General features: G+C 43.3%; 3 protein-coding genes across 3 annotated transcripts; 2 read left to right on the forward strand and 1 right to left on the reverse strand.

Annotated features, from left to right (window-relative positions):
* Positions 1–259: 259 nt before the first annotated feature.
* LOC311034706 (ubiquitin-conjugating enzyme E2 W-like) lies at positions 260–721 on the reverse strand (the record flags this gene model as incomplete). Its single annotated transcript, XM_084042665.1, has 1 exon — positions 260–721. Exon 1 carries the CDS (start codon positions 713–715, stop codon positions 260–262), a length of 456 nt encoding a protein of 151 aa, XP_083898791.1. The 5' UTR covers positions 716–721.
* Positions 722–2,530: 1,809 nt separating this feature from the next.
* Positions 2,531–4,252, forward strand: LOC311034472 (lysine--tRNA ligase-like; the record flags this gene model as incomplete). The annotated part of the gene is made up of 1 exon (XM_084042354.1): positions 2,531–4,252. The coding sequence occupies one exon, from the start codon at positions 2,531–2,533 to the stop codon at positions 4,250–4,252; it is 1,722 nt and encodes a 573-aa protein (XP_083898480.1).
* A 9,884-nt stretch (positions 4,253–14,136) lies between these two features.
* On the forward strand, positions 14,137–15,583 carry LOC311034882 (UPF0415 protein C7orf25 homolog; the record flags this gene model as incomplete). Its single annotated transcript, XM_084042913.1, has 1 exon — positions 14,137–15,583. Exon 1 carries the CDS (start codon positions 14,186–14,188, stop codon positions 15,581–15,583), a length of 1,398 nt encoding a protein of 465 aa, XP_083899039.1. The 5' UTR covers positions 14,137–14,185.
* Between the last annotated feature and the right edge of the window lie 500 nt (positions 15,584–16,083).

Below are 16,083 nucleotides of genomic sequence, written 5' to 3' on the forward strand. Positions count from 1 at the left end.
TCTGCACCCTTCCAAGACCAAACTGTATAGTAATGTGGGAGTTGCAAACTGGAAAACTGGCATGAGAACTGAATCAGGAGATGACAACTGTGTGACTTCCCTCTGTGAAAGTCAGTACTAGGAGTCCAAGTCTGGAGCCGTTGGAACTCTGTTTGAGGTCCTCTCCGTATGTGAACTACTCCATATTTGGACAGAATTTGGGGGACATACATATACAATTGGCCTTCGGTGCCACGTCGTAAACAAGGTTTGTACATTATCAGCATGTATCATCATGATAAAACCACCTTGCCTTGTTTGGATTTTTGTTACATGTGCTTACGTAAAAGTCGTTACCAGGTGGTGGTTTCTTCTCTTTGCAGCTGGACAACATGCTGATAATACTAAGACAAACCGATTGCACTGAGAGAGCTGGTGACCAATCTTCTGTTAGAATAGACAGACAGATGTGACCGTTGCTATACACATGGTGATGGATTGGTATGTTATCTCCCGTGAACGTTACCTGAGGTGAATCGAATGGATAACGACTGCTAAATTTGAAAATCAGCTGGAACTTCTCGCCTTCATAGAGTGTGCCAGGGGCTCCCTCCATATCTATTATCCACTGTGTAATGTTGTTCTGTACACTGTTTTCATTAAGTGCCATTCCTGGGGGTAGATCCTTTTTCAGAGTTAACAATTCCTTTTGTAGCCTTCTCTGCATTGTTGCCATTATGGAAACGCCTCACTTGCTCTCCTCGCTTTATTGCTCTGTCCGGTTGGCTATACCACTGTCTATATATATGGTTGTCAGTCACTTAGCCGTATCGCCTTCAGAGTCCCATCCTTCGTCTTCAACTTACACCACCTTTATAGGCTGTCCGAGCTGCTGCTCTGACGTCACATACAACACAAGCCAATTTGCACAGGCATGTCCTGAAATTGGCACAGTATTGAGTGTATTGTAACTCTCTCCCCACCTGTGGAGATAATGCCTACGTTCCCTCAGCCCAATGTTCCCCCAGTTTAGGGTTAGGCTTGGGGCTAAGGGTTAGGCTTAGGCTTAGGGTTATTGTTAGTTTTGGGCAAGACGGTTGCTGGTCTCCGATATGCATGATCGGCTCTGTGTGGGAAGCTCTTTATTGGACTGCTTCGTCGCTCTTGGTAGGTATGTGTTTGCGGCCTGTCAGCTTGTACCCTGACCTCCAGACTCCATCCAAACAGAAGACAGATGAGGGCCAGGATGGAGTTCACAGCAGGACACTTGAATCCTGAACCTTCAAGGGCTGCACGGGCGGCTGTGAATTTTCCACTGTTCTCAGCCCTTAACACTCACCTTAACCTTCCTTACCTTCCATCATCCTGATCCTCATCAGCGAAAACAAGGGATCGCCCTCCAGACAAGTAGAACTGCCGGACTGTTCTTGGGAACGAATGACATCCATCAGAGCAGAAAGCCCTCGAGCAATTGCCTGGATAACGCTGATTCAGAGTATTTATGGGTACATAAATACGCTTCTGGCAGGGCGTTGAGTGATATATTCTGTTCAAGCCTTATTGATATTTTACAGATTTCCACAGGAAATGTTACAAAGGCTTTCACATCACCTTGCTTGTTTGTCACTGCCCACCACCACGGACTGCCATGGTTAGGGCTCCTCACTAGCAGCCGGTGAGTCAATCGGATACGATAGCAGTGACAACACAGAAATGTGTGTGGAATCAATTGGCATAACGACTAAATTGGGGAGAAAAAGGGGTAAAAAAAATTATTGTCTACTCTAAATAAAAAAATCACACCCAGTGTGAAGTGGGCGGTGTGTGGTCATCACAACATGACTCACTTTAAAAAAAGGATGATTGACTTTTTTTAAAGTCCATACTGCTATTCAAAGGGCTGCACATGTGTCATGTGTTTCGCTAGCCAATCACAGTCCTGAATTTGCAAAGTCAGCCAATCACATTACAGTTAGTGGTGATGACACTAGCTGTAATGTGATTGGCTGATATGAAAAAAGTATCGATTTGCATTAACAATGGAAGGGTTAGGGGGTACACAAATTTTTTGGTCGGTGTCCAAAACTCAGTTATAGGGGGCGGCTACACCGCCCCAAAAATTAAGAAATAACCTTGCTTGTTTGTCAGGTTACCTTCCAAGTTGGCACTACGACTGACATCATCGACTCTACATCACCTGGATCTCCATATATGGACCTGACCAACACTGACATCATCGACGCTACATCACCTGGATCTCCATATATGGACCTGACCAACACTGACATCATCGACTCTACATCACCTGGATCTCCATATATGGAGATCCACACATCTACGTCTGACATCGCATACTCCATATAAGGTCATAGCTGACTAATTTTGACTGGCTCTGATTTTGACATCACCAGGATGACCTGACCAGCTCAGCTCAGCGGAGCAGTGTAAAAGGGACAACACTCACAACACTATCATTAGCGTTATCAAGACCGGCAAGACATCATTTTGGTTAAGTTCAAGGCTATTGTTCAGTGACAATCTCAGCAACAAGATGGCAGATTGTGGGAAACTCAGCAAAAATGAGCAAAAAAGGCAACTGAAAGCTGAGAAGAAGGCAGCTGAGAAAGGAGCTATACTTAAACAGCAAGCAGAGCAGAAGAAGGGAAATCACAACAGAGGAGCTCATTATGACTTTCGGGTGGATGAGGAGACTCTGGAGCCTAATCAATACTTCAAGATCCGTACCGAGGCCATCCAAGCAATGAAGGGCATGGGCGAGGACCCGTACCCTCATAAATATGATGTGGATATGTCACTCACAGAATTCATTAGGAAATACAGCCATCTTCAGCCTCAAAACCAGCTAACGGATGTTGTTCTTAATGTCTCGGGTCGCCTCCATGCCAAGAGGGTAGCTGGTGCTAAATTGCTATTCTATGACTTGCGAGGGGAAGGTGTCAAGTTGCAGGTTATGGCAAACTCAAGGTTCTACAGGTCTGAGGAGGAATTTGAAGCCATCAACAACAAGCTGCGACGAGGTGATATCGTCGGTGTCCGTGGTAATCCAGGGAAAACAAATAAAGGAGAGCTGAGCATCTTTCCAATAGAGATGACTCTACTTTCACCCTGTTTGCATATGTTGCCACATCTTCACACTGGGCTAAAAGACAAGGAGACCAGATTCCGTCAGCGCTACCTGGACCTGATTCTCAACGACTATGTGAGGCAGAAGTTTGTAACACGTTGTAAAATCATCACTTACCTGCGCAACTTCCTGGACCAGAAGGGATTTTTGGAGGTTGAGACGCCAATGATGAGCCAAATTCCTGGTGGAGCAGTGGCTCGTCCTTTTGTTACCCATCACAATGAGCTGGGCTTGGATCTCTTCATGAGAATTGCCCCTGAGCTCTACCACAAGATGCTTGTGGTTGGTGGTTTAGACAGAGTGTATGAGATTGGTCGTCAATTCAGAAATGAGGGCATTGATCTCACTCATAATCCAGAGTTCACCACTTGTGAATTCTACATGGCCTTTGCAGATTACAATGACTTGATGAAAATCACAGAGGAACTTCTGTCAGGGATGGTGAAGTACATCACTGGTGGATACAAGATAACTTATCATCCCGATGGTCCAGAGGGAAAGGCTTATGAGATTGACTTCACTCCACCATTCAGAAGAGTGATCATGACACATGACCTTGCAAAGATAATGGATGTTACGTTCCCTCCTCCTGAAACCTATGACAGTGATGAGACTCGTAAATTCTTTGATGAGTTGTGTGCCCAAAAAGGAGTGGAATGTCCTCCCCCCAGAACCACTGCCCGCCTCCTTGACAAGTTGGTGGGAGTATTCCTTGAAGTCACATGCATCAACCCCACCTTTATCTGTGACCATCCTCAAATCATGAGCCCTCTTGCAAAGGGGCACCGAAGGGATAAAGGCCTGACTGAGCGTTTTGAGCTCTTTGTGATGAAGAAGGAGATCTGCAATGCCTACACGGAGTTGAACGATCCTATCAGGCAGAGAGAGCTTTTTGAGCAGCAGGCCAAGGCCAAAGCTGAGGGTGATGATGAGGCTATGAAAATTGATGAAACCTTCTGTACAGCACTAGAATATGGTCTGCCACCAACTGCTGGTTGGGGTATGGGCATTGATCGTCTCACCATGTTCCTCACAGACTCTAACAACATCAAGGAGGTGCTGCTCTTTCCAGCCATGAAGCCTGACGACAACAAGGCGGCAGCACCCACAGAGGACACCTCTGTCTAAATGACAGGACCTCTGAGCTCAGACAAGTCAAGGTGTGTTTCAGTAGAGTTTACTGGATTTGTATGGCAAGGTTTGATCTACTCAGTCAGCTATATTAAGAAGATTAAAAAAAAACTCGTCTCAGAATTATCTGTGTGAATGTTAATCAATACTGAATGCGTTTGCATTAATAAAAACAAACAAACAGCTGGAGCAGGAGCAGCTTGTGTTCATTGCCGTTTGAAAAATATATTAAAAATAAAATAAATTTCCACACAATGAATAATGTGGAGGAAGCCGGTACTAATGCCGAAAAGTGCAGGAGGCAGATGACAGAAGCAACTCACCATGACTTATGTGCTTATGTTGAACCAGTAAATGGTTCATCCCTCAATCATTCTGGCAGGTCAGAGAAAAAGGTGAAGAAAGGCTAGGAACGCTCTGAAACCATAGAGGAAGTCTGCAGCTGCATGACAGCTCCTCCAGCCCACCTGCAGCTCTGTATCAGCGCTCCTCAGAGGAGCTTGTTTTAATCAGTTTCAATAATAAAATGTGTAAAACATACTGCACCATAATGAAATTAAGTAGTTACCGGACTCTACCAACTGTAACCCTACCTAAATCAATTGCCATAGAAAAAAAAATGTTTTGTTACACGCATTGCCCCATTTGAAAAGGTGACAGAAAAATCTGACAACGGTCATCCGTTTTTCTGGTTAAGATACTTCATGGAGTATATTTTTGTACCGAATTAACAGAATTAACCTAAATAAAGTAACAAAAAAAACCCCCAAAAGTAACAAACCCGGAAAAAAAACACAAAACCGCATGCACACAAACGTAAATTGCATGCACGCATTTTGCATGCACGCATTTTGCAGCGCGCGTGCATGCGTCCCCTTCGGTTCTCAAATGCCCTCTGCGTCCCTGGACAACAGTTTTAGGCATTAAAATGTAAAGCGGGCTGGTAGGCTATAGCGCCACAATGAGGCTGATTTGAAAAATTGGGGTGGAGGAGCCAGTGCTTCCTTGGCCTACTGGCTGAGTAAGAGACGTTTGGTGATGATCGGTCCAGAATCTTCAGAGATCAGCCAAGAACAACAGACAGACACACAGACATACAGATATGGCTAAAACAATCTCTGCCTGGTTAACATAACACTTTATTGTCACTATTATTATTATTACTATTATTATCATTGTGTTTGTAAAAACAGGCCTGCAGATCTCGGCCTCAATGCATCTCGATGTTCAGTATACTGCAGCATTAGCAAAATAAATAAATAAATAGATAAATAATTAAATGTATGAATAAATTAATGACTAAAATAGATAAATATAAAGGAAATTTGAAATATTAATGTCTCCTTCATAATTCAGAACATTCAAGAATGTAACTTTCTCTGACTCAGGATATTTGTGCAAATTGACTGGGTTTTGCTTGTGTAATTTGCTGTATGATGGATGACCCTTTTTCTAATTTATTCTTACAAAGTAACCTCAACACATGACAAGAATACGGTTGGATAATGCTGTCATTTTATTTTACACAGGCTATTCATGTTAAGTAATGTAAAGACAGAACTGACAATCAACTGACGTTGATTATAAAGCGGATGAGAAGTTTTAAAGGACGACTTCACCCATTCGCAACCTATCTTCTTTATATAATTGGTCCTCACTAATGCTCATCATTATATGGCACCATTTTTGTCTAACTCTGTCTGTGTCTCTGAGGAGGGCTGTGGATAGTTCAGAAACCCGCCATCATCGATGGGGAAGCCAAGCTAATAGAAACTGCAGGATTTTTATTCTTGGAAATTTAGCATGCTAAAATGGAAGCCATTGTTCTTGCGTTAATAAAAACATCTAAATTATGAACATTAGTGAGTACCAATTATATGAAAATGGGTGAAGTTGTCCTTTAAGGCAAGCAAGTTTAAGTTTGTTAAACAAACTTGCTTGCCATAAACCGGGAAAGCATCTGTGTCATTTTAGATTTGAGCTTAAAAAGCATTATTTTATACTTTGGCTATTAAAAAATAGCAGATATACAAGCTCATCACTTCGTGCACACTATGAGCTTGTAGATCTGCTATATTTTTTAAAAATCTTTGTATCTATATTTTTTAAAGCGAACATTTTAACTAAAATCTTTGCTTCTGGGGGTCCCTGGCCTGGAACAAAATATTTTGAGATGGGGGTCGGAGGCCAACTAGTCTACATGTAATTCTGAAGACATTTGTAGAATCGGCCTCAGGTCTATGGGTTTAATGCTTTGATGGAGTTTGACTGTCACACTGTCACTGTGTAGCAGTGGTGTACATTTACTCAAGTACTGTACTTAAGTGCAATTTTGAGGTATTATTTTCCATTTTTTCCCGATGTTTATACATTGTAGGCCTGCATTTGAAAACTTGTGAAATGGGACATTCTGCATAATGACTAATGAGTACTTTCACTTTTGGTACTTTAAGTACATTTTGATGCCAATACTTTTGTACTTTTACTCAAGTACATTTTTAATTCCGGACTTTTACTTGTAACAGAGTATGTCTACGCTGCAGTGTTGATACTTTTACTTAAGTAAAACAATTTAGTACTTTTTCTACCACTGTCCTCCAGCAGATGGCGGAAGGCAACCCATTCTCAACCGCGAACGGTCTATTACTCTAATGTCGAAGCAAGGGGGCGGGGGGTGCGGGTGTACCCGGAAGTTGAGACGCACTGTGATTGGCCAATAGTCACTTTGAGTGGCAGTTGGGGCAAACGCAGTCAGTGGGTCAAACACAGTCCCCACCAAAAATATTTACGATTCTGTCCCTATCGGTACATAACTCGGACGGCGCTGAGTCGACTAGCAGACCTTCGGCCGGTCGTTGCGGGCACTCGCGCCTGGAGGCGCTCGGGCGCAACTCCTCGGCCTCAAGGTCTGCTGAGTCGGCGCGCCTCCGTCATGGTCCAAAAATATACTTTATCGGCGAAAAAAAGAAGTCCGCGGATGACTGAAAAAGTTTCACCCCAAGCGGGAGTCGAACCCAGCCTACCAGTGGTAGTGGGTTGGGAGTCTAGTGATTAGCGAGGTGCGCCACTGAGGCCGGTGCCGAAATTGGGTATTTTGGTTGTATTAGAATGTGACGTCCTAACTCTTCTATTGTAGAAGAAAGGGGCGGGGGCGCCTCGCTCCCGCCCCCTTGCTTCGACATTAGAGTAATACGCTGTTCGCTTCTCAACCATGCCTGGGTTCTCAACAGAGCATGCGCGAAATACATTAACCCCGGAACAGTGTTGCCGTGTCCGCTTATTATAAGTGACTTTGGGCTTTTGTGTGGCTTGTAAATGTATGCAGGTTGCGTTTTTTTGTTGCTTACTTGGGATTATTTCCTAATGTTGTTTAAACCAGCAGTGGTTCTCAAACCTTTTCATGTAGCCTACTTAACTTAGCCACAGATCTGAAAATATTTTGTGATAGGGACCCCATTATTTTTCAAGATTTTTCTTTGAAAATAGCACATCTACAAGCTCGAGCTTCTAGATCTGCTATTTTAAAATAGCTGATGTATAGGCTATATAGGTTCAAAATTGTTCTGTGGCCTGCTTCTTTTGGGCTTGTTTTTTAGTATTTTTTTGTTTTCATGTTTTTCATGTTTTCATGTTTTCAATTCGAAACTGGCCCCTGTAAAAGTCATAACCTAACACCCCCCCCCCCCCCCCCATTCGAACTTTTTACTGTACTTATGTTTTGTTTTTCTTACCTGACTTTGTCCGTGTTCACCGTCAACGTTCTGATTAGTCAGACACGTCAACAAAGTGATTGGTCAAGCGTCACGTGACACGTGGCTATAAACACATTATAAAAAACACATATCGATGAAAAAATGTATCAAACGCCGCTACCTTCACACAGGGTGTGATTTTTAATTTCTAAACTGTTTATATGAGGTTCTGCATAGTAGTGTATCTGTCTGTCATGTAATGTCACTATGAATTGAGTACAACCCATTAGAAACAAGCCTTGTATGTGAACTGTACTTTCATGTGCTTGTTGTCTGCAAACTTCTAAATAAAGTATTCAATCAATAGACCTTGCGGTTGCTTATTCCTCTCGCTAAATCTGGCAACACTGCGCCGGAACTGTGTCGTGCAGTTGTGTCGTTTTTGACGGGGACCGTGTTTTTTAATTTTGACCACTTGTATTGTCAATTATACCACTGAACATGTGTGAAATAGAGTCCGTTAGGTTGTCGGTGCATAAACACCTGACTTTGCTCGGAGAGGAGATATTGTGTGTGTTGGAAAAACACAGCGATGTGTCGCAGCTGAAGCTCGAGCTCAGAGCGTTGGTCAGCGAGCGGCTGAGTGCGGCCGCAGAGCTCATCAGCGACCTCTACCGGAGAGAGATCATAGACCAGCTACAAACACAACTCGACCGACAGCGCCATCTGCTGGACTATGTTCTCAATCCATACGTCAAACTACACAGAGCAGGTTGGGTTGGAACAAGCAGTGGTTCTCAACATGTGGGGGTCCCCAAATTATTTGTTTCAAAATGTACCAAAAGTAGAAAGTATCCATTATCAGAATGTCCCATTTCACAAGTTTCCAAATGTATAAAATGAATAGAAATCTTTTGAAAATAGCAGATCTACAAGATCTAAATGTTTTGTAATAATAATCAAAATCTATAAAGTAACTAAAGTTTTCAAATAATTGTAGTGGAGTAAAAGTATAATATTTGCCTCTGGGATGCAGTGGAGTAGAAGTAAAAGTACTGAGAATTGGAAATACTAAAAAAAATACCTTAAAAAAGTACAGTAATTGTAAAATAAATGTGCTTAGTTACTTTACACCACTGATAGCTACATTGTAGGTCTAAATGTTTCACAAGCAGCAATAAGACGTGTAAGATAAAACAGAAAACACTACAAAGAAACTGATAATAATGTTACGTGACATTAATGCTTCGGTTGTAAGCTGACTGATGGCACCTCTGATCCAGTATGTTTTTTATGTGAACTAGTGCTGCTACCACATAATATGGTGATTATGGTCCTCCTGCCACAGTTAGGGTCAGTCTTTGATCTGTCAATACTACAATATCATCAGGACTAGGGCTGTGAATCTTTGGGTATCCCACGATTCGATTCCGATTCTTGGGGTCACGATTCGATAAAAAATCTTGGCTTTGATAGAATCTTAGAATAGGTGTAGTTCCATTTGATGCAGAAACACAACATAGTTGCCTTGATGCAAGTAACATTAACGAGTGTCAACAAGCGTCAGCTGGACAGTGACACAGCTCAGCTGTGCTGAACTGAAAGTGATTGGAGTTAGTTTAAAAAAAGACCTTGAAAATGAATGAAGACATGATAATGTTTACTGTGATTATTATTTTAAGCGTGCATTTGGTAAGCTTACATATGGTAAGCTTACAAAAATCTAAAAAAAAAGTATACATTTTTTTAAATTGTGAAACGATTTTGAATGGTTAATAATAAGAATCGTGATTTTTATATGAATCGATTTTTTTTTCTAACACCCCTAATCAGGACATGTGTGGTTTCAATGCCTGGCTGGGTGTATTTATTCACCCTGTGACATTGCCTCCTCTCTCCTCCTAGATGTCCCACTCCTCCCCGAGTGTAAAGACATGTCCTCTCCACAACAGGAGAGAAGCCACAGTCTGTACCTGGAGGAACCAGAACCGTCTTACTTTAAGGAAGAAAGGCATCAAGGTATGTCTCATTCAGAAGTCAATAGGTTAATTGAATTATTTCCATTTTAAGCTTTTTACCTTTATCTCCCAGTCCCTTCATGAATTTTGTTTAGTTTTAAAACAGAATTGTTAACAACATTGTTAGCAATACATCACATGGTTTTCTATGATTAGAATATACATATTAATGACTACTTGGGATTCTCTTATCAGTACACTGTACAAAAGGTTACACTACAAATACAAATATAACAGTCTAGAGATAATATAGTTTTAAAAGACAGCTAATTCAGTCATGGCAACACAAACATTACGACAGAGAAATAAATGTAATAGTAATGTAGAAAAAAATCATTTAAATATTTAGGGCAGTACATTTTTACTTAAGACAGTGAGTCAGCGGAGGTGTATGTACAGTAGATTGAATTGAACACGGTAGAATGAAGCCATACTCGGACCTCCCAAAAAGAGGTTTGATTTCGTAACATGTCACCTCACAGCTTGCAGGTCTGCCTTCAGTCCACCAACTAATTGAAAATTGCATATGAGAGTATCATATAGTAATAACATGCCGATATTGGCCTGCTAAAAAGGTACTTTTTCTCGGCTGGTAGAAAATCTGCCTGGCTAGTGTATTTCTTTCTGTCTTCCATTTATATTATTTCTTTACCAGCCACATTGGCTGGTAAGGAAACAGTTTGTTCCATGTAGTGCTGGGCTCCAAACAAAACAACTTTATTTTATTTATTACATTTACAAGAAAATGTAATACAACTAGAGAATGTATAACAATGGCTATTGATCAGAGTTTCACTGTTAATTCTATGTCTACTCAGCACACCTGCAAGGTCTTATGCATCCAAAACAAGAGAATGTCATGCAAGCTTACATGAATTTAAAGGAAATGTGACTTTCGCCACCTGCATTCAGGTTTTCAACACCTTTTTTCCTTCAGATTTTTGGCCAGCGTTGCATTTCTCCTTGGAAATATTTTCTTACCAGAGACAACCTTCACTTAAATGATATACAAGCTGCTTGACGGAGACCCAAGAGAAGGCGGGTGTGGAAGAGAAAGCCTGAATAAATATTTCAGTGGTATTTTCATTGATAAAATGTTGTGTAACAACATCTATATAATAGTTCTGTGCACGGCGATGGTACTCAAAAAACAACAACACAGGAATTATCAGAGAGAGCAACATCAGTCACCAAAACCTTAGATATGTTCAGACCCGCCAGGAATCCACAACATTTCTGCTGAATTCTGGGCCATCACTCCACATCCATTGCTTCAATAACAACAGCTGCCTTATCTTAGTCTAACCATGTTTCAGGTAAAAACATTACATCTATCATGTTATTTTTCTTCTCCTAGACTTCCTGCACATTCCAGTGTGTAAAGACGAGTTTTCCCGTTTTCCCGTGGCCCAGGACGAACCAGAGTCTCGACAGATTAAAGAGGAACAGGAAGAGCTACTTCAATGGCCAGAGGAGGCTGATTGGTCAACCATGACAATATTAACGGTGAAAAGTGAAGGTAAAGATGATGAAAACATGGTGACAATCCCTCCAGCCAGCAGCCCAACTGAACACATGAATACACAAGCTGATGCAGAGGACTGTGAAGCATCACAACCAACTAGTGATGTTCAGATTGTCTCTTCACGCTGTTTTGAACCTGACACTGAAGACAGTGATGACTGGGAGGAGACCAAGGAAGCTCAGTCCGCTCTAAACCTATCATACAAGACACAAAATGTGGAAGGACAAAGATTGTCTTTGAGCAACAAGCTGTTCCAGGATGTGAAATCATCAAAACAAACACCATCCATGAGGACTCAGATAGGGGAGAAGTCGTTAAATTGTACAGTTTGTGACAAAAGCTTTGTTTTGAATTATGATTTGAAGAGACACATGAGAATTCACACAGGGGAAAAACCCTTTAGTTGTAAAGTTTGTGGCAAGAGCTTTGTTTTAAATAGTGACTTAAAGAGGCATATGGGAATTCACACAGGGGTAAGACCCTTTAGCTGTACATTTTGTGGTAACAGCTTTGATCGAAATAGTCGTCTGCAGGAGCACATGAGAGTTCATACAGGAGAAAAACCCTTAAGCTGTACCGTTTGTGGCAATAGCTTTAGAGTAAAGGGTGACCTGAGGTTACACATGAGAACTCATACAGGGGAGAAGACCTTAAGTTGTATTTCCTGTGGCAAAATCTTTAGTCGGAATAGTAATCTGAAGCTTCACATCAGGACTCATACAGGGGAGAAACCCTATAGCTGTAAAGTTTGTGGCAACAGCTTTAGTCAAACTAGTCATCTGAAGCAGCACATGAAGACTCATACAGGGGAAAAACCCTTTAGCTGTAAAGTTTGTGGCAACAGCTTTAGTCAAACTAGCCATCTGAAGCAGCACATGAGGACGCATACAGGGGAAAAACCCTATAGCTGTACAGTTTGTGGAAACAGCTTTAGTGTACAAAGTCATGTGAAGCTCCACATGAGGACTCATACAGGGGAAAAACCCTTCAGCTGTACTGTTTGTGGTACTAGATTTAGTCTAAATAGTCATCTGAAGCAGCACATGAGGATGCATACAGGGGAAAAACCCTATAGCTGTACAGTTTGTGGAAACAGCTTTAGTGTACATAGTAATCTGAAGCAGCACATGAGGATTCATACAGGGGAGAAACCCTTTAGCTGTACAGTTTGTGGCAAAAGCTTTATTCAAAGCAGTAGTCTGAAAACTCACACGAGGAGAGTTCATTTTAATACTAACAATGACAAGCCACAGATGCTAGGAGAGGATCCACACACTTTAATGAGAGGTAGGCAGGCAGCGCAGGGGCAGATCGTGTCAATTCATTCATTCGTCCTCACTTAATGCACATCGTAGATCCCTCTGCAAGATGATCTTTTTTGCAATCCACTAAAGTCTTTGTAGAACATAGCTGCTCCATGTGCCTCATCTGGTAATTCCAAAAACTCCCTTACCGGATTTGTCTCTTGCAAAAAAAAATCTCTTAATCTATCTATTTATTTCAGTTTTGTAGAAAACATCAGCAATAAAAGATAACCCGCCACACTGCCACTTGCAAGGTACACGTAGGATAATTGATTAAAGCAATGTTTCGGTCACACACAACCTTCCCAGGCAAGTGGCAATGTGCGGGTTATCTTTTATTGTTGATGTTCACCGTTTCACTTACGCACCGCACCCGCTTTTATATTTTGAATTTGGGTTTGCGAAAGTCTTGATCGATAGTTTTACATAAAAGAAAGACGTAATGCAAACTCCAAGAAATGTACATTATGAAATAAAAAAAATAAATCAAAGTAAAGAAGAATAATGAGTTTGGACACAATTGTCTCCTGTTCACTATCTAGATTGCCTCTGTCATTTATTCATCTAGCAAAGACAAAAAAACTATCAATGCTTACACTTCAAAGTTAATGTAGCTAAAACAAGACCAGGAGACCTGGTTCTGCCAGACCCAGAGGGTCGGCCTACATGAGGCTTTGTCCCCCTTTTGTTCCCTCCAGAATAAGTACTTTATAAGATCAGAGCACTACGTCACGGCTAAGCCGGACTTCACATGACGTGTCAGCCTGTGTCCCTTTTCAGAGGTCCCTTCTATGCCCATGTATGGACGAAAGGGGGACAGAAAACTGACATGCCCATGTATGGACGAAAGAGAGACAAAGCCTCATGTAGGCCGACCCTCTGGGTCTGGCAATAACAGTTCTGTGTGTCAGTGAATACCTACACAGCAAAATCCCATGGTTAATTTAACAGTGTGATCCATGATCCTCAGTGTTGATTTCTCCCTAGCAGTAATGGTTACTGTGATATGCTCAACAGTTGGACAGACGACAGCCAGGTTTCAAGATAACAAAGTTCCTTTTATTTAACAAGTACTGTAGCCATGCAGGATCACATAAGCTGCTTGCCATGCTGTGGTAGTAGTTCTCAAGATCCTGTAGCTAACTTCACAGAGAAGAGCAGATAGTAATTGGTAACTCTTATCCTGTTTGTTGTGCATCGACTGCCTCCATGCACAACAGGTGTGCAGCCACACCCAGCTCTGAGTCCAGTTATAGTTTGACTCAGGCCAGGTGTGACTGCTTAAATCAGTCATGCTCCATCCCACAGTTACCTTAGTGATTGGCGTTAATGGTGTTAATTATACATGTTTTAAGATGAAACCTTCATGACAAGAGCATGAGACTGAGGTGATGAACAAGAGAGCATGGTCAGTGATGTCACTGATGATGTCACTAGTGACGGCACTAACAGCTCCTTTCTACTTGCGGAAGAACAAATACATCACTGGTCTCAATGCTGCAGTCATGTCGATGCAGGCGATGCTCCAAGATCGGATCAGTGCCGCTCAGGGACTCCTGCAGCGGGTGGAGGCGTTACGAGGGCATCGGCAGCAGGTGGAGGGACGAGCCAAACTCTGCAGCAAACTGAAGGCGGAGTTACACTTCCTGCGGCGTGTGGAAGCCGGAAAGGTGGCGATCAAAGAGTCCCACCTGGAGACCACCAACCTAACCCACCTGAAGGCCATCGTCCAAACAGCTGAGAGCCTGCAGGGCGTAGTGAGCGTGCTCCACGCGTTCTCCTACCTGGACGGGGGCGGGGCCAAGCGGTGCCTGGTGGTGGACGTGGTGGCCAACGGCGGACACACCTGGGTGAAGGCGATCGGTCGCAAGGCGGAGGCCCTCCACGACATCTGGCAGGGGCGGGGCCAGTACGGAGTCAAGAGCGTCGTCAGCCAGGCCGAGGACTTCGTGGAGGCCAGTCGACAGCAGCCCTTCGAGTGCAGCAAGCCTCACGTCATCTTTGCCTTCTACAACGGTGTGTCCAGTCCCATGGCCGACGCGCTGACGCGGACGGGCATTTCCGTGCGAGGGGACATCGTAGCCGTGAACGCAGACAAGGGAAGGGCTATGGGGGAGGGAGGTGAAGAGCAAGACTCGATTGACAGTAAGGACGGAAGCGACAGTGAGGAGGATGATGATGATGAGGAGGAGGAGGAGGCAGCAGCAGTAGGTGTGAGTCTGACCAGAGTGGACCGGGACACCGTGGTGGAGCACCTCTCCTTCCCGGAGCTGAGGGTGGAGGAGTGCCAGCGCATCAACCTGGACGTCACCACGCTCATCGCCTACGTGTCGTCGCTGTCCCATGGCCGCTGTCATCTCTCCTTCAGGGAGGCAGTGCTGACGGAGCTGGCGGCGCAGGAGAGGCGGGCGCCGGTTCTGCCCGGGATGGACTCCTTCATGAAGGACAAGCAGCTGTTCGCCTGCCAGTCGGCCGTCCAGGACTTCCGGGTCGTCCTGGAGACGCTGGGCGGGCCGGGGGAGAAGCGTCGCGCTGAGGAGCTGCTGTCTCGTGTTCGAGTGGTGCCGGACCAGTCGTCAGAACGCACCCAAAGACTCGTGCCCAGTGCGAAGGTCATCCGCAGGTCTCTTGTGATCTTCGGAACGGGAGACACCCTCGGGGCTATTACCATGACGGCGAACAGTGGGTTCGTCAGGGCAGCGGCCAGTCAGGGTGTCCGATACAGTGTGTTTATCCACCAATCACGGGCTCTGACAGAGGGCAAGGAGTGGAGGGCAACGCCCCTATGACAGAGACCAGAGCTCTTTAGAAACATGGCGTCTGTTTTGTTTGTTTGGTAACAATATTTGATGCCATAACACATTAATGGGTTTTGTACATTCAGCCATGAGCCCTGTTATTTTTGAAAGTCCTACAAATTATGTACAGAATGTGTCTGTATATGGAATATTTAGTTATATACATGTCTAAGAAGTACAAATATCAACCCTGAATGATTACTAGACAATCGCCAGAACATGGATTCTAACAAACATTTGAACAAAAACAAAAAACAAAAAACACCACTGTGGTGTTCACCTATATGACGGTTGCTGTCCGGCAGGAACCAGCTAACTCCATTTTCCCCGCTTTTTTCACCCTTTACGTCTGTGTGTTGGTAAAAAAAATATTGAACCAATGAAAAGCATTAAAAAGCGCTTCTGACGAAACCATCTAACTCCATTGGATCCTCAAACTTTCTGCTAAACCAGCTAACTACTGCAAAGGGGGGTGGAGTTAGCTAGTTTTG

The sequence above is a fragment of the Gymnoscopelus microlampas genome (genome assembly GCF_963454915.1).
Source record: "Gymnoscopelus microlampas genome assembly, chromosome: 19".
NCBI lineage: Eukaryota > Metazoa > Chordata > Actinopteri > Myctophiformes > Myctophidae > Gymnoscopelus > Gymnoscopelus microlampas.